This window comes from Haemorhous mexicanus, chromosome 1 (assembly GCF_027477595.1).
Source record: "Haemorhous mexicanus isolate bHaeMex1 chromosome 1, bHaeMex1.pri, whole genome shotgun sequence".
Taxonomy (NCBI): Eukaryota; Metazoa; Chordata; class Aves; order Passeriformes; family Fringillidae; genus Haemorhous; species Haemorhous mexicanus.
The window spans coordinates 121732293-121755947 of NC_082341.1; the positions used below are offsets into that span (position 1 = coordinate 121732293).

Consider the following 23655-nt stretch of genomic DNA (forward strand, 5'->3'; position numbering starts at 1 on the left):
TATGTGCAAACTGATCCCAATACAGCAAGGCAGCAGTTATCAGCCAGGTTTTTCCCAAGAGGACTTACCTGAATTGATTCTTTAACAGTCATCCTAAACCTTGAGGAACTCATCTACTTTTTTGATTACTCACCTCCTTGTACACTTTTTTTTTTGCCCTACCTTAGGCTGCCTTACCTCTGCATCAGGAAGAACATTTTTTCTGATATTCATCTTAGACAGTATGGCAAAGTTTTGCTGTGCTATTCTTTAAAGGTCATATAATTTAGGTAGTAGCTATGCAAAACCTGAAAACTCACTATTTATTTCTCTCTGCAAAAGGACACAGATTTTAGCAGGACACTGCCTTATTGTTTAGACAGAGGAGCACTGACTTTGCAAGTAACTGAACTCAATAGAAGTAGGTCCCCAGGTGATCTAAATCACAGTTATCTCACTGAAGTCAGCACACACAGTGCTGCCAAGTTAAAACGACTGAAGATATGAGGCCAAATCTGCTCCTTACTTTAACAGCACATCTGGGCCTAAAGTCAACGTTTCCAACACCAAAATGTCAGAGAGATATCTGTAGTTTTTTGAATGCTGATTGATCTTTAGATTCAAGCTATTCAGTCTAGGTCTACACTGTGAACCTTACAATCCCAAAATAAGCCATCTATGGTGTATAGACTGATTCAGAGACAGGCAAGAGCTGAGGAGGAAAGTTCTGGATCGCAGTTCTGAGAGCTTGACTTTACCTGAATTCTGCTGCTGGTCTCCAGCTCTGTGTTGGATCTCATCACCAGCTCCTGTAATTCCCATGGAGCTGGGAACATTTCATCTTCACCCCTCTACATGCTCGAGGCCAAAGCTTTGCTCATGTCCCACTTACATGCTATTCTGAGAGTGGCAGAAGTGGTGATTGCATGTGAACTCAGCAAAGGAGTGAATTCTCTGCATCAAGGCTAAAAATGGCAAAATTGGACCCTTCTCATTAAATAAATCATATGAACAATCAATTTGCATATGTTTTGCTTTCTTGGGCATAAATTTTAAAATATTTTAAAGGTTCAGGAAACCTGGGAGGATTTAAAACATGAATCCCTCTGAACTGTGATCTAAGAGTTACTTGTCCCTTAAGAATAATGATTTACTGGGTCTAAGCAGTTTTAACATTATTATTTTTTAACCTACTGGGGTTTTCAATACAGTTACTTTCAAAGGAAATAAAACCAGATGGTAATTGTAGATTAGAGAAATAGAATGAGCTCCCAATTAATTATTAAAATTGAGTGTTAATTTTAGAAACTCGCAGCAAATTGTTCGCAAAAGAAAATTTAAAGCTACAAGAACATCCAATACCATATTATTTCTCAAATTCCCTGTTCACAAGAGGTAAAAACCATTTTAAATATTGGAGAAATCACACAGAGAAAGTAAATGACACCAGGTACCTACTGAATTGCATCAAGGATCTATTTCCCTTCTTATATCAGAAAATCACAGAATGAGTAAGGTTGGAAGAGACAACCAGTAGGGTTAATTTCTCCAATGTCCCTGCTTAAGGAATATACATGTACCTACACTGACCCTACAAAATGCTGAAGATCAATATGTGTGTGTGATACAAAGATACATATCTCTGTTTCAGTCTTAAGGCAGAGTGAAACCAGGTTTCCACTTATTTGGATTTTTTTTTTAAGGTTAAAAAATTCATTCCTTACTGTAGTAAATTAAAACGTTTCAATGGTTTTGGCCTTTGTATGAATGAGAGAGTAATATCAGTGATACCAGAGATACATGTGTTCAGACTAGCCCCTAGTTTCATGGCACATCTTGAGAATCAAAAATGCTGCAAGACATTGTGTGTCTAGTCCAACTGAGTGAAGACAAAATATTTTATTGCAAAGAGAGTAGAAACTATCATGCCTAGACTACGGAGCAATTTCTGACCTTCCATGGTTTCCTTGGCTAGGAAAGATATTTGGATCCTTTTGAATGGTGGTGAAAATACACATTTTCCTTTCAAGTTTGTTATCTCCCTGGGGTTTCTTACAGTTTTTTTTGTTTGTTTTTGTTTTGTTTTGTTTGTTTGTTTTGTTGTTGTTGTTGGTTTTTTTTTTTTAACAGAATATTAATATGTGTGGCAGTAGGAAAGGTCAGCTTAGAATAAATTTAATATCAAGGTCTTGTTTTACTTTTCTTTTGCATAAAACATCCTCCCTTTAAAAGTGACCGATTTCCTCCATGTGTGCAGTCAGTTCTGATGCCTTCAGTGACAAACAGTGATAACCAGCACATTATTCTATACCTTTGCTGTGTATATTCCACTGTAAATGAGAAAGAGCTGCAGCTCCAGTCTGTGCACACCAGCAAGGGAGTTTCTAATGTCCCAGACATACCTTTATGAAACTCTAAGTTTTATACCTTCAAACCTGTTTTTTTTCTGAGATTGTAATGTCAGATGAGGTGTAATGACTGGGACAATGCAAAGAATGATATGACCTGGAGCATGGTCTCAGAGTACAGAGTAGATTTTGTACAAAGAAAGTGATGAAGAAGTGATAAAGTGGTGATGAGAAAGAAACCTAAGAATATTTGCACTGGGATCAATATAAGGCCCTGCTGTAATATGTTTAGAGATCTGCTTCTCTCATAGTATTGTGGTACATGTCAATCATCCAGGGCCTCAGCAGGCACTGGTCACTTAACCGCAACAGTAAGGGAGGAAAAAACCACATCAATTAAACTGAATAAAAATATTAAATCCCCAAATATTAAGCATACATCCAATTTGGCAACTCATTTGACTGCCTAAGGCAGTTGGTTTATAGAGTCATGTTCATTCCACTTAATATTATTAACAATTCCCAGGGAAGTACTGCATAGTTACAGTAGTTAGTACATTAATCTTTATCATATGTGCAAGAGTGGAAGCTTGGAACAGGATTATGAAAACAGAGTGCTTATTCTTTTATCTTCAAACTGATCTCTATGCAGAAAATAATGATCTAATGAGACTTCTTACTAACTGAGTATTAACTTCCCTGGGGCTAGAGATGCTTTTCCATCAAGTGCTGGGACAAATGCTCTTGTGAGAGTTTTGAGCTCTCGGCCTTTAAGCTTCTGGTTCTTCTCATCCAGTCAATGTTGTTGGGTCATAGGAAGCAAAAACTTCATATTCCTGTTTTACACATGCTGTGGCCTAAATTAATGGTTCTGCATGGAAATCATCCTAAAAGCACAAGTCAACGTCCCCACAGATTCTTTTTGCCTTTGCTCTTTAATATTGGGGTGTTTCCTCTAAAAAGCAAGTGACTCTGGATGTACAGTATTTGAAAAAGAGCAAAAACCACTAGATCTTTCCCTTTTAAGGGAAAGTAAAGCTGAGAGGAATCCAATTGTGTTCACATTCTCAAAGTCTACCTTGTATGTAAGAACATAAGAGAAGCCAGTACTGGGTCAGATCAAAGGTCCATCTAGTCCAGTGTCTACCTCCAGCAGTGATCATCACTGGATGGTTAAGGAAAAGAAAAAGAGCAAGGCATAGATATAATTATCCTTTCCCAAATATTACTCCAGCCTTCAGTAATTTGTGGAACAGGGTCTTCTTGAGCCAGAGGTTATGATTTCACGTTTAAAGGGTCTTAAAGAATTTTTCTTCCACAGATATGTCCTACAATTTTCTGAAGTGTGAATTCCTGTGGAAATAAATTCCAGAGATTCAGTAAATATTTTGTGAAGAAGCATGTCTTTTTGTTTGAATCAAAGCTAGACCCTTGTGGGTTTCATTTCTTCCACTCCTAAAACTGGAAATGATACTGAGATATTGTTCAGGTTTATCTTCCTCACACTGCTCTTTACTATGAAACACTATGAATGATAAAAAAACCCCACACTGCTATTTTATCTACACTTACTCCTCTTTTTTTTTTTTCCCATCCTAGTCTTTTTAGCCATTTCCTATGCAGAATTTGGTCTTTATAATTTAGCACCTAGTTCTTCACTACACAAGGTCCTTCAGTAACTGGCTCAGGAAACATGTCCAAAGCAGAGACCAAGAAAATCAATTGACTTTAATCCACCAATTCCCAGGAATTATGCTCCACAATGCACAGGGGTAACAAAAGAAGAAATGCACTTTGCTGGTACATTTATTATTATTTTGATATTGATAGGAGCAGATGGGTGTGAATTTGGTCATTGCATCACCCAAAGTCTTCCAAGTACAATTTAATATAGGTCTTATGTGGCTTGAACAGAAAGTGATTTCAGAACATAATTTAATGACAGAAGTTCCCTTCTCCTGTTCTTTCCACACCACCAGATAAAGCTTACACATCCCTCTAATGAAAGATAGTTTGTGAAGTAGGTAGGTGGCCTAATCAAAGGGCATTATGGAAGGCCATTCTAGAAATGTAAAAGTGTTCTAGGAGACACTGTGAGAATTCAAGGAGGACAAATTCATTCTGAAAAGTCAGGCACTACATTGCTGGGGAAATTCCTGAACCTGAAGTACTTGGAAGAGGGGCTGAGAGACTTCAGGGGTGAAGCTTGTCCTTTTTTTTACATTCTTCACTAAACGTTTGCGGTGGGTGCTGCTGATGACAGTCCCTGCAGCCTGACCCAGACAAACTTCTCTTCTAAACCCAGGCTGCCGTGTTCATTAAAGCAGCCCACGGACAACACACGGCCCATTTAGATCTCCTTTCCATGGCTGCTGTAAATGCCGCAGGAGGCTGTGCGCTGCCCGACTTTCGCTGGGGAAGAGGCCGTGCTAGAAAACAGGCGGTGGAGCCAATGCCGCTGGGTGGGAGCCCGCCGAGCTGAGCCCTCCCGGCCGCCAGCAGCCCCTTCCCACCCCTCCCGCGGCGGCGCGGAGCTCCCAGCCTGCATCCCGGGGTGCCGGGAGCGCCGGGAGCCAGCCGGGCGGGCGGCAGGAGGGCTTAGGACCCAGGGGGACGGCACTGGAAGGACCCAGGCTTTGGCGCACACGCCTCCTACCAAAAAAAAAAAAAAAAAAAAAAAAAAAAAATTCACAGCCCCGTGGAGCTGGCGCTCGCTCATTCAGTTTTCTAGAGAGATCTGAGCCGGAACCCGGGAGCCAGGAGATCTTTCTCGCCCACACAGCTCAGCAGCAAGGACATCTACAGGGGGAAAAAGCCCACCCCAAGCAGCCCCCCGCCGCCCCACGGCAGCTGCCGGCGCTGTGCAGGTATTTGGATTTGCCTTCTCTCGGGTTGCGCAGGGCGGCTCTCGGCGCTCCCCCCGCCCCGCCGGGCCCGGGATGCGGCGTTTCAGCACCGCGGGGCGGACAGCTCCGGCCCCAGCCGCTCCCGCCCGGCCTCCTGCTCCTGCTCCTGCTCCTGCCCTGCCCGCTCCCCCTGCCTGCCTGCTCCCCCTGCCTGCCTGCCTGCCTGCCCCCACTTCCTGCCTGCCCTGCTCCCTGCCTGCCTGCCCTGCTCCCTGCCTGCTCCTCCTGCCATGCTCCCTGCCCGCTCCCCCTTCCTGCCTGCCCTGATCCTGCCTGCTCCCCTGCCTGCCTGCCCTGCTCCCTCCTGCCCCCTCCTGCCTACCCGGCTCCCCTCCGCCTGCTCTGCCTATTCCCTGTCCTGCTCCCTGTCTTCTGCCAGCCCTATTCCCTCCTGTCTCCTGCCCCTTTCCAGCCAAGCTCTCTGCCTGCTGCCTGCCCTACTCCTTGCCTGTGCAGCCTGCTGCCTCCTTCCCACTGCCTGCCCAGCCTGCTGCTTGTCCTACTCCTCCTGTTCCCTGCCTCCTGTCAGCCCTAGCTGCTGGCTCCTGCCTGTCCAGCTCCCTGAATGCCCTACCTCCTGCCTCCCAACATACTGTCCTGTCTGCCAACCGACCTCTCCTGCATCTGCGTCCCTGCTGCCTGCCTGCTCTTTGCCCTGACTGCCTCTTTCTGCTGCTCACTGCCTTCCCTGTCTCTATGTTCCCTGCCTCCACTGCTTGCCTCATGCCTGCCCTGACTCCCTACTCTCTGCCTCCTCTGCCTCTTACTTGACCTGCTCCCTCCCTGTCTCCTTATCCTGTTCCCTGCCTCTTCTTTGCCCTGCTGCCTCTACTTCCCTTACCTCCCCTCCCTCCTCTGCTTCACCTGTCTCCCTTGTCTCTCTTTGCCCTGCTTCCTGATTCCTGCCTCCTATACATCCTGCCTCTTCTTCCTCCAGTCATCCTTGCCCTGCTTCTCTGATTCTCTTCTCTCTGCCTTTCTCCATTCTGCCTTCCCTGTCTGCTCTCCTCCCTGCCCCACTCCCTTATCTCCTTTCCTCCCTGCCTGTTTCCCCACATTTCTCACTTTCCTGCCCTTTCTTCCTCTCCTGTCTTTCTCCATCACCAGCCTCAATCCTTCCTGCAAGGGGGCATGGGACTGTAAAAATCAGCTCAGCAGCCCAGGTGCTGGGCTAGGAAGGAAAAGAGCATGAGTTGGAAGGGAAGGTCCAGATCCAATTTGAGACCTGGGAGAGATGAGAGGCGTGCAGAGGAAATGGCTAAAACTGGGAGCTAAGTTAATGAAGTAAGGGCTAGAGGCAAGCATATACATACAGGAGCTTGTCAAACAGCAGCAGATACCTGTTTTCTCCTCAGCACATTGATGCCTGTTTTGACCAGTTGCACTCATTCCAAAGAGAGAGGAGCGATTAAAGGGAGGGGAGAATGTGCCAGGTCAGTCAATGGTATTGCTTTCCTGGTGGCAAACAGTGATGAGTGCAGGGAAGAAGTGAGGTGAATCACATCTAACATGTTGGTTCTTTTCTGCAGGAAGTCAAGAATTAAGTTTTGGTCTCTGCAAGAAGTGAGGGTGTTCATACAGAAAATAAATGCAAAGCAAATAACAGCTGGAGAAACCCCATGCATGCTACTGGCCTGACTTTAATTCTGTTTGCAAAGGTTTAATCCTGAGAGGGTGAGGAAGGTCATAGGAGACAGGGAGTTTCCCCTTTTCAAAATGCTGATTCCTCAATTTTAACAAGCTCTGTGAATAATTAAATTAAGGAGCAGATGGCTACTCCTTGTCCATCACTAAATAGTGACAGGATTATATTTGGAAGAAAAAAATTAAATTACAGAAAGTCTGCTTTCATGTGCTGTCTGAGTAATCAGATGATAACATAGATTATCTCCAGTACTAAAAGTTAATACAATGCCGACATTTGCATGAGATATTATGTAACAGTATTATGCCATGTACTGCATAGCAAAGGTACTGGTATAATTTTTCCTATAATAAGTCAGATAACCTTGAAGAGCTTTTCCTCATTTTCAGTCTGTATCCTACCTTGAAGTTTACAGGGCCAGCTCGTGCTGCCATGTATTTGTGCTGATGATTATTTTAAGAATTCTGTGGACTCATCTACCTCTAAAACCTATTGAGTATTTTCTAAAAAATAGACTTTTGTAAGGCAAACACAAAACAATGAAAGATACTGCAACATTTCCAATGAAAGAGACTGCAACCTTTTAATTTATTATATCATAATTTATAACTTAAAATCTGTTGCAGAGACGGGATGCTCTGAGTAGCACTGAGTGCTGCTGAGTAGTAGTGTAAGCAGTGCTGCTGAATTCAGCAGTGGAGGAACTGCAGAATCCACGCCATAGCACTGGGTCATAATTCCTTAAACTCTACTTGCCTTGAACACAGGCGTCATTTCACTGAAATATGTAAGTGCAGCCTCCTCTTCTTCCAAAAAAGGCCCATGGCAGTTGAATTAGTAATGATCAGCTTCATAAAGGATGGAGAATACTTCCTTCAAAAAGATGTAAACCCATGCAGTTGTTAACTTAAGCGTGCAATTGAAGCAATGGTGCTATTGCTTAGAAAGCGGGTTTTATTTTCTCTCACAGCCTTGTGAGAGCCTAGTGTCTCTCTGGCATAGACACAAACAAGATGTGACAATTGGGTGCTACTAGTTAAACAAAACAAAACAAGAAAAAAAAGAAGCAACATTAGTCTCTTATAGAGTGGAAAAACTGAACAGAAGTTCACATGGTTTTCATCAGAAGAGTTGTAATTCTTTTCCCTCTTGATCTAATGCTGCTCCATTGATTTAATTTGAGAATTTCCAAACACTTTAGTGGAATTTTGGTTTGCTTTGGTTTTTTTTCTTCAGTAGTATTTGTAGAAATAAAATCCTTGAAATATGATATGTTTCTCTGCTGAGAAAACAAACCCACACAGTATTATAAAGTTATATTAAGCTTTATTTCTACAAGTTTGAGAGAAATTTCTACGTGCTTTGTGTCTGTGCTCAGACTTCAGTAGAAATGAGAGGAAAAAACACAGAAGGACTGCATTAATTCCTGGGGCCAGAAATCCCTTCCTCTTTCCTTTTCCCTTTTCCCTTTTCCCTTTCCCCTTTCCCCTTTCCCCTTTCCCCTTTCTCCTTTCCCCTTTCCCCTTTCCCCCTTCCCCTTTCCCCTTTCCCTTTTCCCTTCCCTCCCCTCCCCTCCCCTCCCCTCCCCTCCCCTCCCCTCCCCTCCCTTCCCCTCCCCTCCCCTCCTCCCACAATGATATGCCACAGACACTTTTCTCTGGCATAACCTATAAAGGAAACAGAAGTCAACAGTAATATATCACCATTGCATTTCATATTTTTTGATAGAACATAATTTTCCAAAGCATGGAATAAAAGAAGTGCAAAATTAGATAAACTTCATGTTATTAAACATGCCGCACTGAATATCTTGTTAATATGTTTTGTTCTTTCTTCTGTATATCTTCATGCAGATGTTGTAACACAACTCCTACAGCATTTAGGCATTTTTGGACACTAATATTATGATTGTGTGCTGTCAGATTTCTACATATAGCTTCTTTAAGAGGCTTGGGGGTCAGAATTCATGTTTTGCATGCTGGTAATTTCTGCTACAAGATGTTTCTATATTATTGGAGGAACTGTCTTGGTTTGGAAAGACAGGAGTCTGCTAAGGAAGGCAGGAGCCTCTCCTGAAATGGAGAATGCAAACCCTCCCCACCCCTCCGAATTGCTATGAATTTTAAATTAAGGGGCTCTCAGGCAAAAAAATATGGGAGCAGGAAATGGCAGTTCTTTAATAGGGAAGAAAAATAAAAGGATAAAATAAACAATGCAGTACACTAGAACAACACTGACAGAGTCAGAACCCAACCCGACACCCTGTTGGTCAGGGTGCTGGTAGCAGTCCAATTGGAAAGGTGGTTGCAGTCCTCCTGGAGTGTCAGGTGTGGTTCTGTTGGAGCAGGGGGTCCTGTAGAAAAGTATGTATTCTTCCTCCGAAGATCCAACGGAAGAGGAAGCTGCTGTTCCTCTGGGGAATCCAGTGGAGAAGCCGTGCTGGGGTGTCAGAACCTCTGGATTATAACTGGGGAGGAATGCTTGGCTCCTCCCTCTGGGTGGAGCATCTCACAGTGGGATGTTATAGTTCTTATCAGCCATGCAGTGACATTCAATAGCCTGTTATCAGCAGATGTCCCCTCCTGAGGGAGGAGTGATTATGATCACTCAGAGAGAGAAAAAGAAAATTGCCCACAATTGACAAAAGACAACTGCCATATAGATGGTAATAGAATATATCCTGCCTTGCAATCTGCAACAGGAACTAACCTTTGTCCACTATGGAGTGGACAGGGTGCTTTTGCTTGGTGGTGCTTGCACTGTGACTGACATGGAAGTTCCTCATAAACTGCTGCTTCTTTGTCATGCCACAGGTCAGGCCATACGCTCCCATAGGGATTTGCAGATTTTCTGTGATTGGTGAATACTTGCAACTTAAAAACTGATTTGAAGAAAAATTTAACCAAACTCTTGAGGTTAAGGCTGTTATAATTAACTTTTTTATTTGTGTTGTATAAATTCCCCTCCTTGGCATGTGGTCCAATTCCTTAGTATTCAGGTAATTAATAAGTTTTGCACATTTTAGGTCAAAAGATAACGGGGCAGTTTTTCAATTTTACATTTGCTGAGCAACCTTGTCTGTCTCTTCTCCTGTCTGGCAGCTTGTAGGAATAGCAGGACAGCTTCAGGTTGGCACTGCAGATATTCCTGCCCTACATACTGTGCAAAGAGCAGAGAGGATCAGTTGAGCTTCTGCCATGTTTTGTGCTGTGCCATGGCTAAATTAGCACACCACTGGACATCTAGATGCAGCCTGAGGGCAATCTGTAACTAACCCAAACTAGCAAGAAGATTGCAGAATGAGTAGGAATGATGTGTTGTATTTACTGAACTGAAAGAAATGTTAGTTTTTGTACCTGAGCTGAGAGATTCTACCTTGGGAAAATGTGAGAAACCATCAAATTCCCCACACAGCTGTTACAGTCACAAACAGTCACTATTTTCATAATGACAAGAAGCAACAAATCCCTAATGAATGTTTACAGGAGCAGCAGTACTTGGAGCAGAAAGACTTACAATATTTAACTCATTAATGTTCACTGGGAGAATCCAGTCCCTTGGGAAAGACTAAAGAGAAGTAGTGGTGAGGCCACAATTGGAATATTGGGTCCTCTTCTGGGCTCCTCAGTACAAGGAGGACATGAACATACAAGAGAAAGGGTCCAGGGGATGATGAGGAAAGATTCCCTGGATGTTAACATGTAGGCTTATGGCTCAGGAGGGTTATGATCTGCTCCCAGGTCTGTGAAATGTGTCCTCTGGGATCTCAGGCAAATCACTCAGGGCTGTGCTTCTCCCCACAATCTGTGGAATGCCAGGGTCTTGCAGGCAAAGATGAAAGAGAGTCAGTTTTGCTCATTGCTCTTTTGAAATTGCTTCATGGAACTGGAGTAGGTTCCTTTCTAGGTCTGACTACTCCACTTCCAGTGCAGGTTTCCACTAAGGCACCACAAGGCCACAAAGGGCCATAGGAACCATTCCTATAGGTACAGGTATGGATTCATGCTTGCCTGTCCTCATGGAGCAACCCCTGCTAAGCAGAACATTGCCCTCAGAGATTTTCCAAAATTAACATCAAAATATTTTTCAAAAAGAAATTTAATGAGGTGACACCCACGCTCTGAGATAAAATCATTCTATATTACCATTTTCCCTCCCTCCCTGCCCACTCCCTTCCTCTCTGGCATGATTTCAGCAGCTAATTTCTGTATAAATGCTAGGAATTAGGAATTATATAATGAGCCAAACCTTAGCAGTGATGCCTCTTGATACCAGGTGAGGATGAAATGTTAGTGCCTTCTCAATTTGAAAATTGTGGTAATGAAATTTCACATGGCAGATAGCTTTAGACTGGATGGAAGACATCTGGTAGATTAAGAGACAGCTAAAATCTTTCTGGAACTGAATTGGATGGGGAAGGGCCAAATGGACATGAGGTGTTCAAAGAAGCAAGTGGTGTTGCAGGGACTGGTAAGTGGGCAGGAACAAAATGATCCAGACAATTGCCATCATCACTGCAGGCAGGTTTTGACCAATTTTCCAGGGCACGCAGTGCAAACAGGGATTGAATGCTGACCCAGAAACTGTCTCTGAAGAGAGAGCAGTAAGGCATGTTAAAATCTTTGAATGAAAAGTGCTTTGTGTACTTTGGAAAAGTATTATTTTCATTTTAGTTGGTATAGTAAATATTACTCTCATGTTATTATTAACTTTGTTTTTTTGAGGATTATGCAAAAAATATAAGCTGCTTGTCTGAAAATTGTATCCCACTTGCAGTGTGTTACTCATGCTGAACATTCACTGTCCCTTGTCACTCCCTTGCTGGGACTGAAAATGAATCAGCCAAAATTGTATGTGACACCACAATTTTGGTGGAAATTTCCCTTCTTGTTTTGATTTTAGTATGTTGTGTTTCAAAACTCAGTAATTTTTTATTCATTTAAGACTGAATTTTCTTCCTTTGGAGGGATGATTTATTATAAGTGGCTGTGAAAAGACATTAGAAGAGCAAATAGTCCCTTGGGAACAAAGAGTCACAAGATAGAAAAACAGCTGTTGAGACTATAACCCATTCTAATGTGCCAATACACAGCAACAATATTCAAAATAGGAAAAGAAGGCCAGTATCTTCATTTGGAAGAAAAAACAACCCTGCACTAAACTGAACAAAGATGTAAACATCTATAAAATTGGCAGATGGATCAGAGCTGTACGCAACACTGGAAGAGAAGGAGAAATTGCCATGTGTGGGAGGAGGTGAAAATGGAGATGAAGCTTCTGTTATATCTTGGGAATCAGAATAAATCAGAACCATTTGAGAAAGTGCATTGACAGTTAAACTGGGTAGTTATGGAGCACTAAATTTATTGTCAAGGTTAGCAGTGGGAGAACCAAATCATTCACTGATGTATATCAGGCTCCTTGGAGGCAGTGGTGCTAGTGTGGATTCCTAGCTTCATGAGTTCCTTATGATTCTGAGAGTGACAAAATTGTTCATACATATTTTAGATTATTTTTCAATATATAACTTCACACCAATAAAGTATTTTAGTGCAGTCTGTTCCAGGTGATAGTCAGGATAATCTATAGATAACTTATCCTTGGTTATAGCTCAGCTCAGTATCAGAAAACTCTGAAATGCATTTAGAAATGGATCTTCTGATAGAATGAGTATTTGCAAGTTGTTTTTTGGCAACAACATCTGACAAGAAAGGACTGTATCTACCTCACCTTGGGATAATCCTAAGCATTTAAATTAGTTAAAACACTATGAAAACTTTGATAAAAATGAACAGAATAATTTTTGACATTAAATAGTTGGGGAACCAATAAAAAAGGCCAGACTTTATTTCCTTGTAGCAGAGGAATATCCTTCCTTCTGGAGCAGACTGCATTTGACCTTTTAAGAATTTGCCTTATTGCCAAAGAAGCATCTTGGTGCAGGTGGGAGACAAAGTAGCAGAGGAAGGGACAGTTTTACTCCCATAAACTCCTAGAAGATGGATGAAGCACTGGGAATTGTGTGTGTGTGTGTGTGATTGTTGTCTGCTGCTAATCCTTGAATGCCTTAGAGCAAATCCAGAGAGGGCTACAAAAATGACCAGTGAGCTGGAGCATCTCTCTTGTGAAGACAAACTGAGAGAGATGCGGTGGTTCAGCCTGGAGAAGAGAAGGTTCCAGGCAGACCTTACAGCAGCTGTCCAGTACCTAAAGGGGGACTACAAGAAAGATGGTCACAACTTTTACTAGGGCCTGTAGTAACAGGGCAAGGGCTAACATTTTTAAACTGAAAGAGGACAGATTCAAATTGGATATAAAGAAGAATTTTTTTTTTATGATAAGGGTGGTGAATCTCTGAAATTAGTTTCTCAGAGAAGTTGTCAATGCTCAAACATTGGAAGTGTTCAAGGCCAGGTGGAAAGGGGCTTTGAAAAACTTGATCCAGTGAAAGATGTCCCTGCCCACAACAGGGAGGTTGGACCAGCTGACCTTCAAAGATCCTCTCCAAATGAAAACATTTTGTGATTCCACAATTTTGTGATTCTAAGCCACAGGAACACTAAAGGTGTTGTAATCCATACTAGGTCCTAAGCCAGAGCTCATGCAGACCCCAGATAAGCTTCTTGCTTCCAAATCTCTGCTAAACACCCCTGGGAGCAAAGAGTTTCCATACTCTGCACTTGCTGTTAAAACTAGGGAGGGACCAATCCTGGCATCACAGTCCCCTAATGACAGTGTCACACTTAAATACCCCTAGATCTCCTAACCAGCTGCGGGAGGCAGTTGTGAATAAACCCAGGATTTATGCAAGGAAATGCTGATGTTACCATTAATTTGAGATCTCAGTCACCAAATACTAGCCTGGTTTCTCTATGGCCTACTGTAATTTTACATCAGTGGAATTTGGTTGATACCATTGGAATTACTCCAATTTGGTCTAATAAAGGCAAGAGTAAAGAAAATAACTGTTACTTTATTTTTATATAAGGAATCCACCTTTGTTGCAGCTCTAATTTCTTTGAGAATTGAATAGCCTGCTCTCATGAACTACCCCTCAAAATGTGGGGACTTGTTTTCTGGAATCATTTGCACGCCATAGCGTCTTTTCAAAGCCCTCTTTTCTCCCAGCTCTGCCTTTCCTTGAGTTTTCCCAGGCTGATCAATCATCAGATACTCTGCTCTGCAGGTAGCTCTTTTCAACTCCAGCTCCACAGTGAATACAGAAAGAGGATGCTTAATAAACTCTCCTTTGTGTCACCCACAAAAAGTCCAATTCGCATTGCTGTTAAATGAAAAGCTTATCTCCCACCACAAATGTCCTTTACGCAAATATGCAGAAACGCTCTGTATTAAAATTTTGGGATTTCATCCTGGGGCTGCAGCTGTGGCATCTAAAATGTAGTTTTTTATCAATAACATGGAAGGTCACAAAGCAGGGAACTGAGGCATCCCTTGAGCTCATTGACTTCCAGGTCCTGCAACATAACTTTGAGCAAATCTGGGACCAAGAAATGCTTTGGCTGCTGCTCTCCCCTTTGTTTGATCTGAGAATGCTGAACCCAGGGGAGCAGCTGAATGAAATGGTTGTTTTGCTATAAATTATTCATAACTTTCCAAACAGCTTTCTTCAAATACAAATGTATGTCTTTTATTGAGGGATTCCCTTTAAATTTTTAAAACCCATTTTTCTTTTTCAGAAATTAGAAAGAGAGATCAGTTAAGCCGGGGGTGGGGGGGGGGTAGTTTGCTTCTCTGTTTCTGTGATGGCTGAAAAATTGCATGGATCTTGATCTTTCCTCACACACATATCACATTGGAACAGACCTTGATCTTATTTCACACAAGTGTAGCTACACAGACTTCGATGACAGCCTCTTGCTAATTATGTCACGGAAATGTAAGAGATTCACTGTACCATTTTGCTCATACATAACAGCTTAAGCAGGTTTTCTGTTAACACTTGTAAAAACAAATTCCAGGTAAAGTACCAAAATCAAAATGAAATTCAGAACTAGGTATTCAGAAAAGTTACAATATACAGAAAAAGGGAATTTTGAATAAAATACGTCTCTTTTCAACTAAAACACCAATCCTGCCAGACTGGATACATCAAGAACCTTATTTGTGGGAAGTTTCTCATGAAGGCATATTGAGTCTCAATGGGAAATATTTTCAGTGAATTTCTAAAAGTAGAAATTATCCCTGGTATTGGTCGAGTTTTGGGTTTTTTAAAAATCAGCTTTACAGACAGCTCATGGTCTTATTCAAGGAGAGCTACAAGCAGATAGTACAGGTGATAAAGCCAAATCAAACAGGTGTTCTGCTTAGTATGATGATGGTAAATCTGTCTATTTATGAAGCTGAAATGTTGTTCTCATTAATGGTGGAAAAAAATAATATTATTTTTGCTGCTATCATCCTTGGCTTGAAGTTAGGGGTGCTGCAACTCCCACATTTCTGTAAGACAGTTTTGAGAAGTATATTCTAATAGCAAGTTGATGCAGCTTAGTATTAATTGTCAATAAATCAGATTGCTTTTCTGAAAGCCTGAAAACAAACATTCAAGATGTTAGTGACTGCCTTAAATGCACCCATTCTGAAATTATGTGACTGGTATCCTCCTACACAAAGAAATTTTATGGCTAAATAAATTCAGAAATGCATTCCTACAAGCTTTATATACACATTTAATCTTTCTTTTATATATTTTCTTTTTCTTTTAGTAAGTGGTGGAATAAACAACAATTTCCTTTGGATGGATTATAGTACACGTGAGCTGCCTGTTACTCTGCAAGAATAAGGAAAGCCCTTTGCTTTTACTTGCTAAATATCAGTTTGATAGCAAAAAGCATCTGAATGGCTCACGCTCACAGCAGACCATCAATTGAATGGGATCAGCACTTCTACTAAAACATCTGAAGTTAAGGATTTGGAAAAGAGGTTTGTGCAGAGATGACCCATTTACAAGCTGGACTTAGTCCAGAGACTATAGAGAAAGCCCGCCTGGAACTGAATGAAAACCCAGACATTTTGCACCAGGATATCCAGCAAGTCAGGGACATGATCATCACGAGGCCTGACATTGGGTTTTTACGTACAGATGATGCCTTCATCTTGAGATTTCTCCGAGCCAGAAAGTTTCACCAAACTGAGGCCTTCAGACTGCTGGCTCAGTACTTCCAATACCGCCAATTAAATCTGGATATGTTCAAAAACTTCAAGGCTGATGACCCAGGAATCAAACGGGCTCTGACAGACGGGTTTCCGGGAGTGCTGGAAAATCGCGACCACTGTGGCAGGAAGATTCTTCTGCTTTTTGCAGCCAACTGGGATCAGAGTAGGTAAATGTAGATAGTGTCCTTATCTTTTTACACACACTCACACTCAACTCCTAATGGAATATTTGTGGCCATCTTTGAAGCAGCAAGGTCATTTTCAGCAAAATATTTTGTAACCATATCTCCATTACACTATAACTTCCATCTCACCTGATCACCTGTCAGTCCTCATACTTAGGACACAGGGCCATTAAGAGTTAAGGCTGTATCAGTGTGTCAGTATATAAGTAGCTCATGTTTTTTTAAAGAAATATTTCCAAATTTTATCCAGATAATGTATTTTTGCTATACGTACATTAACATCTATCATACAATTACTTCAGCCGTATCACGGACCAGCCAAACAGGTTGACAGAAAGCATCTCAAAATATATGGAGATTCTTGTAGCTCTCCTGGTGCAGAGGAAACTGACAATATTTATTCTGTCCTCAGACTTTCTAACAGATTGCTTGTTTGTTTGTTTGTTTGTTTGTTTGAACCATTTCGGGAATTGCAGCCTCTGCTCTATTTCCACAAACTGCATTGAGATTTCTACACACTCTGGCAGCTCTCTGTTGTTAGTCCGATAAATGGGAGAGTCACACAAAGCATATTTTCTGTTCAGGCCATTTCTTTACAGGGTGGCATTAGCAAAGATATCTCCCAACCATTATTATAAAACAATGTCCTTAAATTAATGTGATTAGTCAGCTTTCACTACCTGTTTGAAGTGGTACAGAGAAAAGAGGCTAGTCCAGGAATATCATGTTCACATCATCCTCATCTTTGTAAGTTATTCCATTCCATTTTCCCTGACTTCATGGTGAGATGGAGAAGTGTAATCACCTGTAGGTTTACCATGTGTTCTGTTGGATCTTGATAAACATCATAAGAAAGAACAAAATTCGGATTCAGATTTTAAGTACCATCAGTTCTGATGACTTCCAGGTAGGATTTTGTCTTGTCATGGTCTAAAGTCTTTGATAAAAAGGTCTTATCCTTAGGAGTCAGTAGATTGGAGCTTTGATTTTACAGCACAGAAATTATTAGAGAACAATGCACATATGCCTGCAATTTTTCATGTTATTTGTTTTCTGGGAAAACCTTTCATCACCATGTGAAAAGCAGAGTTCAGAAATGTTTCTGATTTTCATTCACATGTGAATAAATGCACAGAAAATGATACAGAAGTGTAACTTTGCATATTCAAACATGTTTGGTTAAATGAGGGCAGTAACAAAAGTCCTATTACCTACAAAAAGGCCAGCAGTTTATCTCCTGTCTTTCTGAACTGCAAGTGTGCCTTTCTTCCAGAAACCACAGAACTCTTCTGATAGCAACTGGCCTGAAAAGAAAGATGAATGCCCATGTATCTGGAATTAATAGAAAGCATCATCTTTAGAGGACAGAAGCACAGTGGAACTGCTGGTTGCATTAAGGGATTTAGCTATTACATTGAGCAAGCTTTGAGTTTCTGATCCCTCAACAAAATGAATCTTTGTGATAAACCTTGTACATCAGGTCCTGCTCTTGGAAAGCAGAGAGTGCTGGTGTCTAAGGCTCCTGCAATGAAATTTTGACAGAATAATGACTCTGGTCAGATTTTGGCTCTTATTTTCTGCAAAGCCTTTAATATACATCCCTGTGTGTGCATGTGTGTGTGTGTATGTCTATGTGTGCAAAAATCAAAGCAACCCTGCATATTTTTGAAAATATAATTTTAACTTTCAAGGAAGAAAAGCTGAGGCAAATACCATAGGATGTACTTTACTAAGAACCCTCAGAGACGTTAAAAATCATGTGCAAATTTTACCTCAGTTCAGCCACTGAACCTCATATCTTCTGTCAATTCAGATGACAAGAATATTTTTTCTGTGGGCTTTCGTGGCACTCCGGGTGCAACAGGGATTTGGGACAGGATTTGGGCTGTTAGTAAATGGATATCATCCTCTTTTTTTGCTGTCTAAAGACATCAACAAGAGGAAAGCTGTTAAGGAGAGGAAATGGTGAGTGCAATGTCCTGTTAAGCAGCATGGGAGCAGGTTATTGACCAGAAGAAACACAAATTTTACAAAGAAGTTCAAAAAGGCATTGTGCACATCTTACATAAATGTATCTTGGGCAACCTTTCTGCAGACATGTCTTCTGAGTGATGGCAAGATGTTCAGAAACTCACATTTAAGCTGAATGCTAATGGAATCAGCCATGATGCAAGAGTAAGAGCTGACCCTTCAGCCTGCCCTGCCTTACTTTAATCTCATTTGCCACTGGCTTTGCCTTCTCTTTCTTTACGATCAAATTCTAATTTATGAGGGATTGTTTATAAAGAAATAATAATTTTTAAAGGGTCTGTTAAAATCAGAATTGCTATAGTCCATAAACTGATTTTCAGTCCAGACATCCTTACCATTTATGTGCCTGGGAGTATGGTTGCTGTTGGCACGTGTCAAAGAGGCCAACCTTGAAACTTTCTGTGCTTATAAATATCTTGATTTTTAACAGGAAATGTCATTATTTGTGTAATATGACTGCTTGGACAAATCTGATCCAAGATGTTTCTAAGGTATTTCCTGGATCAAAGATAGAAATTCTATGTAAGCTTCTAGAAACATTTGTAATTTCAGCCACCAGAATGTAACTGATAGACCTGACATTTCTAGCAAACTAGGTTTTAATTTCCAGTCTCAATATTTCCAGCTTCAGCTTCCAGCTGCTAGATCATGTTAGTTTAAATGTACCACAAAAATCTGACAGCTTCCCATGTTTGTACTTTTGTGTCCTGACCACGTCACATTTAACCTATTTTTGAGTTCACTGGGGAGGCAGCACTGTAGGGTAAGTCACTGTCAGGCAAGAAGACACTGCATTAATGACTCTGCAGCAGAGGTTCTTGTGTTCACCTTTAGCCATGGGGAAAGTAAAACAGCTAACACCCTTGTCCTCAAGATAAAAAACAACTGTGTGTTGTCCACAAGGTAAAGAGCACACCTCTGAGCAGTCAGCACAGCAAAGATAATTTTCCACAAATCAATCCTCTAGATTAATGTATCACAATACATTTAAGATGCCCAAGCCTAAACAGTTTTAACTTCTTTACTCTCAGAATTGGGGAGAGTTTCCAGGTTTAAATACTCTTCATCATTATTTTCTGGACTGTTCCTATCATTTTAGTGTTGTTGCTAAGGTGCAGGTGGATGAACTGAATAAAAATTTTCACTAATAAATCATCAAGTGATAACATTATCTCATCTGTTCAGTAGTTTCCTCCTTTTAGATACAAGATTGTCGCTCTGTTCTTGACTACTCTATCCCATTTTGAGCTCATGTTCAGCTCAAATTTGCTTTCAAGTCAGTTTCCTAAAATACAAATGCCAGTGGTAAATGTGTCATACATTCTCATCCATAATGTGGGCACAGTCTTGCATGTGATTCATGCTCTAGTGCAGAGCTAAACAAGTCCTTCTCCCCAGTTATTATTTCAAGAGGTTTGTGACATCTGCCAAGTTCACTGGCAAGAATTTTATTTTTGTTTCCACATAGTTCAAAAATATAATGATGATTGTTTTGACCAAAACCTCTTTGATGACAGGGAAAAAAACCGCAGGGGATGATAATTCTTATTGCCAAACCACTAGCTGAGATTTGTCACAGTTCCAGAGTTAGACTCATTTAGCATGTTCTGCATAGGTTTGATTTCTCTCCATTGTTCAGGCAGATTTCTTAGAGATGATGTCATCACTTTCTCTCTAGGTCCTGCATGGTATGTTTTGGATCTGTTTGTTAAAGTTAATCACATATTCAATACCTTCATTTTCATTTATTCAGTATTGAATAAATGAAAATGAGCAGATGAAAAGAAAGAGATCAGATAAGTTCCACAGTGAGGGAGAAAAAAACCTGTTGAGTTATATTACTGTAAACTAGTACAGGTGAGGGACATTTTTCACTTTGATCAGAACTCCGAGCACATTATTTGGAATGCAAATTTGTGCAGCAATAAAGACAGATAAGGATGTCAAACTGATCTTGTAACGAAATTTTTTGATTGAATAGTTTGCATGATAAAAAATTCCAGTTTGTAAAACAAACAAATGCATACACCCTGTTTTAATGAGATCTGAACAAGGATTTAATGTAAAAAAAATGTTCCATGTGCTGGAAAACAAATACTCTTTCTCACACTTCTTTGTTTCCTGACTCTTCCCAAATCTAAGCCCTCACCCCTCTGATCCACCTGTAGTGAATGTGAAGCTTTTAAAGAAGTTAGGTAAGAGGCTCTTCTCAGCTGTTGGATTGAGGAAAGCCTTCAGTAACTTCCACAGCTGTTTCTATGTCTGCTACTGTCTTCTCATACAAGCTGCTCATACACCAAGGAGATGGAGCTCTGGGTGATCAAGTAATTCAGCAGAAGGTGAAAAAGAAAGAAAAAGTGTTTCTTTCAAGGTTGTTCAGCCAACGTAAAATTTATTTTTGTGTAGAGAGCCAGAAGAAGGACTCCAATCACAATACTCTGCAATGGGGTAGGGAGCAGAAAGTTTTTCATAGTTTTTTTTCAGTAAGATGGTAATTAATTTCTGTCTTCATGTCTGGGCCTTAGAAGCTGTCACATAGCTCCAAAAATTCTGTGAGTCAGACAGAGAAAACCTGCTGCTTTGTTTATAACATACCAAGTCAACTGCTAGCCATAAACTGTCTTTTATCACCCAGGGAACCTCAAATACCAGATACTTACCATTCTGTAGGACAGTGTACTGAGGCTAAAGGGAAAGGAAATATTCTCACACAGAGGTAAACCAACAGCTATAAATATTTTAAAGGATCATAATAAAACCCAAGTATGTCCTTCCTGAGAATGCTCAAAGTTGTGTAATTACAAGGATATTATCATCATCAGATCCTGTTGGTATAAAAGAATACATCTCAAGTGTTGATTGTTCTAATATATTTCAAGCATAGTCTCAGATGCTTAATAGAATATGAGGTAATAAACATCTGCTGAGACTGATTTATAGTCACAGGCAAACTGTGGCATAACTCAGCCTCATGTCTCTTTATCATGAGAGATTACAGCTGAAGTGCAGCCAGCCCTAACACCATAATGATTTTTTCACATCAAGTCTTTGGGTTTGGTTAGGAGCTAGTGATTCTGTGTTGGGAGATGCTTACAGTAAGGCAGATTGACATTGTGGTTCAAGCATTGCATTAACCAATAAAAAGCTTAGAAGCATGCTGCATAAAATAATAATTCATAGTACATTTCTGAGCTGATCTGAAACGGTAGCAGAATTCAGGATAGTAGGGGAAGGCAGCATAGCATAAGTGTATTACTCATTTGGAAGAGTAACAGATGTGTCGATTAAATGTTGGACAAAAAAGAAAAGAAGTTCTGTCTTGAAATGTTTTAATTTGCTTGCAGGCAGCAACTTAATTCAGTTAGTACCATTTATTACAGAAGCCATATTTGGGAAGGCAGTTGTAGCCCGTCTGAATGACAGCAGGATGACATACACAAATGAGAATCCTGTGTTGTGCTGTGAAGGGAATCCAAGAAGACAGGGAAAATGTCTGAAAAAAGAGAAAGAAAAACAACAGCTGGGAAAGTTATGAAGCATATGTTGAAGAATGAGAGAAGCCTGACTGAAAAGAAAAAAAATCAGCGGAGAGGGATTGGCAATCAAACACTTTTGATTGCCATTTTGAGAGGGAAGAGGTGACTGGATGGTGTTGGGCTGAGGGCTGACTGAAGAGCTGTGAAGGACAGTGCCTGGGGGTGAGAAACTCAGTTGCAGAAGCTTGCCCCCAGAATAACACAGGAAAATGTAGGGCAGACTGCAAAGTGGCTCTATGTCACCTTCCTCCTCTGGCAAAAAGAAACCAATCCAGTTCCCATGCTGTATAAAGTGGAAAGAAGGACAGCTGATAAAGAAAAATATACAAACACACATACACAGCAAACACATGGGCACACATACATATCCCCTGCTTTTCTTCTCAGACTCAATTTTTGCATAAGGTTAATGTATTGGTGTAAGAAAAGAGAAAGCACATACAGTTGTGATTGCACTTGTCCCTAAAAGAAGGACCCATAGTCCTACGTGGGCTGTATATCCATCCTCAAAGATGGGATCTGCAAAAAAGCACCACAACAGAGCTACAGCCACAGAAAAGTCGGAAACCAAGCAATGTGACACCCCACATGGTTCTTTGCCCTTTTGAACTTTGGAAAGTGCTGGAAACCATGAATGAATGCTCTTATAAATAGCAGCTTTTCAAGGTGAAGCTTTGTCAGAAGAGACCAGAATCCTTTTTTGTCACAGCACTCCTCAAATCAAGTTTTCTAAATATTCTGACCAGTTTCTGATAATATTCAGATCAGTTTCTAACTTGCCAACCTAAGTAAAAGCAGCCAAGGCAAATTCAGGCATTGCAGCAAGAACAGTCTGAAAAAAAACAAAAAAAAAATTCTCTGGCCAGCTATTTAATAAGCTACATGAAGTAGAAGCATCAGAAAAGAATGGAAATATTGATCTGGAATCCTTAAATACATTTGAAATTTTAAAATTTTCATACTTCCTTGATATATTATTTCCCCAAGCCATGATTTGATTTAGACTCTTTCCTCTGAACTCTGAGCCCTGTATCAATTGCATTTTACATTGAAATATCTGCTTTTTTCACTCTGGCAAGTGCTGAGCATCCTCCAATTCCAGCACTCTCAGAACAGCACAAGGGAAGCTTAGGAACTGGTGCTGTTATCAGACCAGGTGATCCCACAGGAGTTTCAGCAGAGAGCACGAGTTTGGTCAGGATGTGAATGTTGTGGTGGCTACTCAAGTCTGTGAAATAGATGAACAGCACACTGGGGTAAATTCTACCCTGTCACCACAGTCACCCTGCTGCAGGGCATTTCTTTGCCATGATGAAGGTGGAGGGTGAGGGAGACGTGGTTGGTCCTGTGGTTGTGCTGGTGAGAGTGCCATGACCATGGGAAGCTCTCAGTGATGTGGGAAATTAGGTGGTACAAGCACCCAGCTGCCACGTACACCTAAAAATTTAACCAAACAGATAGAATAGAGGGCAGGTGAAAGGATGGAGGAGTTAAGCCATTCCAATAAATCAGATAAAAAAATTGAATTGTTACAGGTCTTTTGTATTTTGCCTCTTTTGTCATGGTTAAAACAATAAAAGAGTTGGAGCATCACAATTAATATGTCATGAAAGGAGATTTGATTCCTAAAATGAGTAAATGAAATCAATTATTAAGAAAGAGGAAATTTTGGTCTTAAATTCTGATTGAACTCTTACAGTTTTTCTTTTTAATAAGTGCAGCAACCACAGAGGCAGCAAAAAGCAGCCATCCCTTGTTCACAGACCATGATAATCTCAGCTCTGGGAACTTCCTGGAGGGTCCATTTGTTGCAGGGACAGAGGGCAAAGCAAGCCAGTTAGCCTCCTGCTG

General features: G+C 40.9%; 1 protein-coding gene across 1 annotated transcript in view; it reads left to right on the plus strand.

Annotated features, from left to right (window-relative positions):
* Window positions 1–5030: 5030 nt before the first annotated feature.
* Window positions 5031–23655, plus strand: part of CLVS1 (clavesin 1) — a 98649-nt gene continuing 80024 nt past the window's right edge. Inside the window, exons 1-2 of the mRNA XM_059861145.1 lie at window positions 5031–5194; window positions 15602–16219. Coding sequence (XP_059717128.1) covers window positions 15831–16219 — 389 coding nt within the window. The 5' untranslated portion in view covers window positions 5031–5194; window positions 15602–15830. The remainder of the gene's footprint in view (window positions 5195–15601; window positions 16220–23655) is intronic.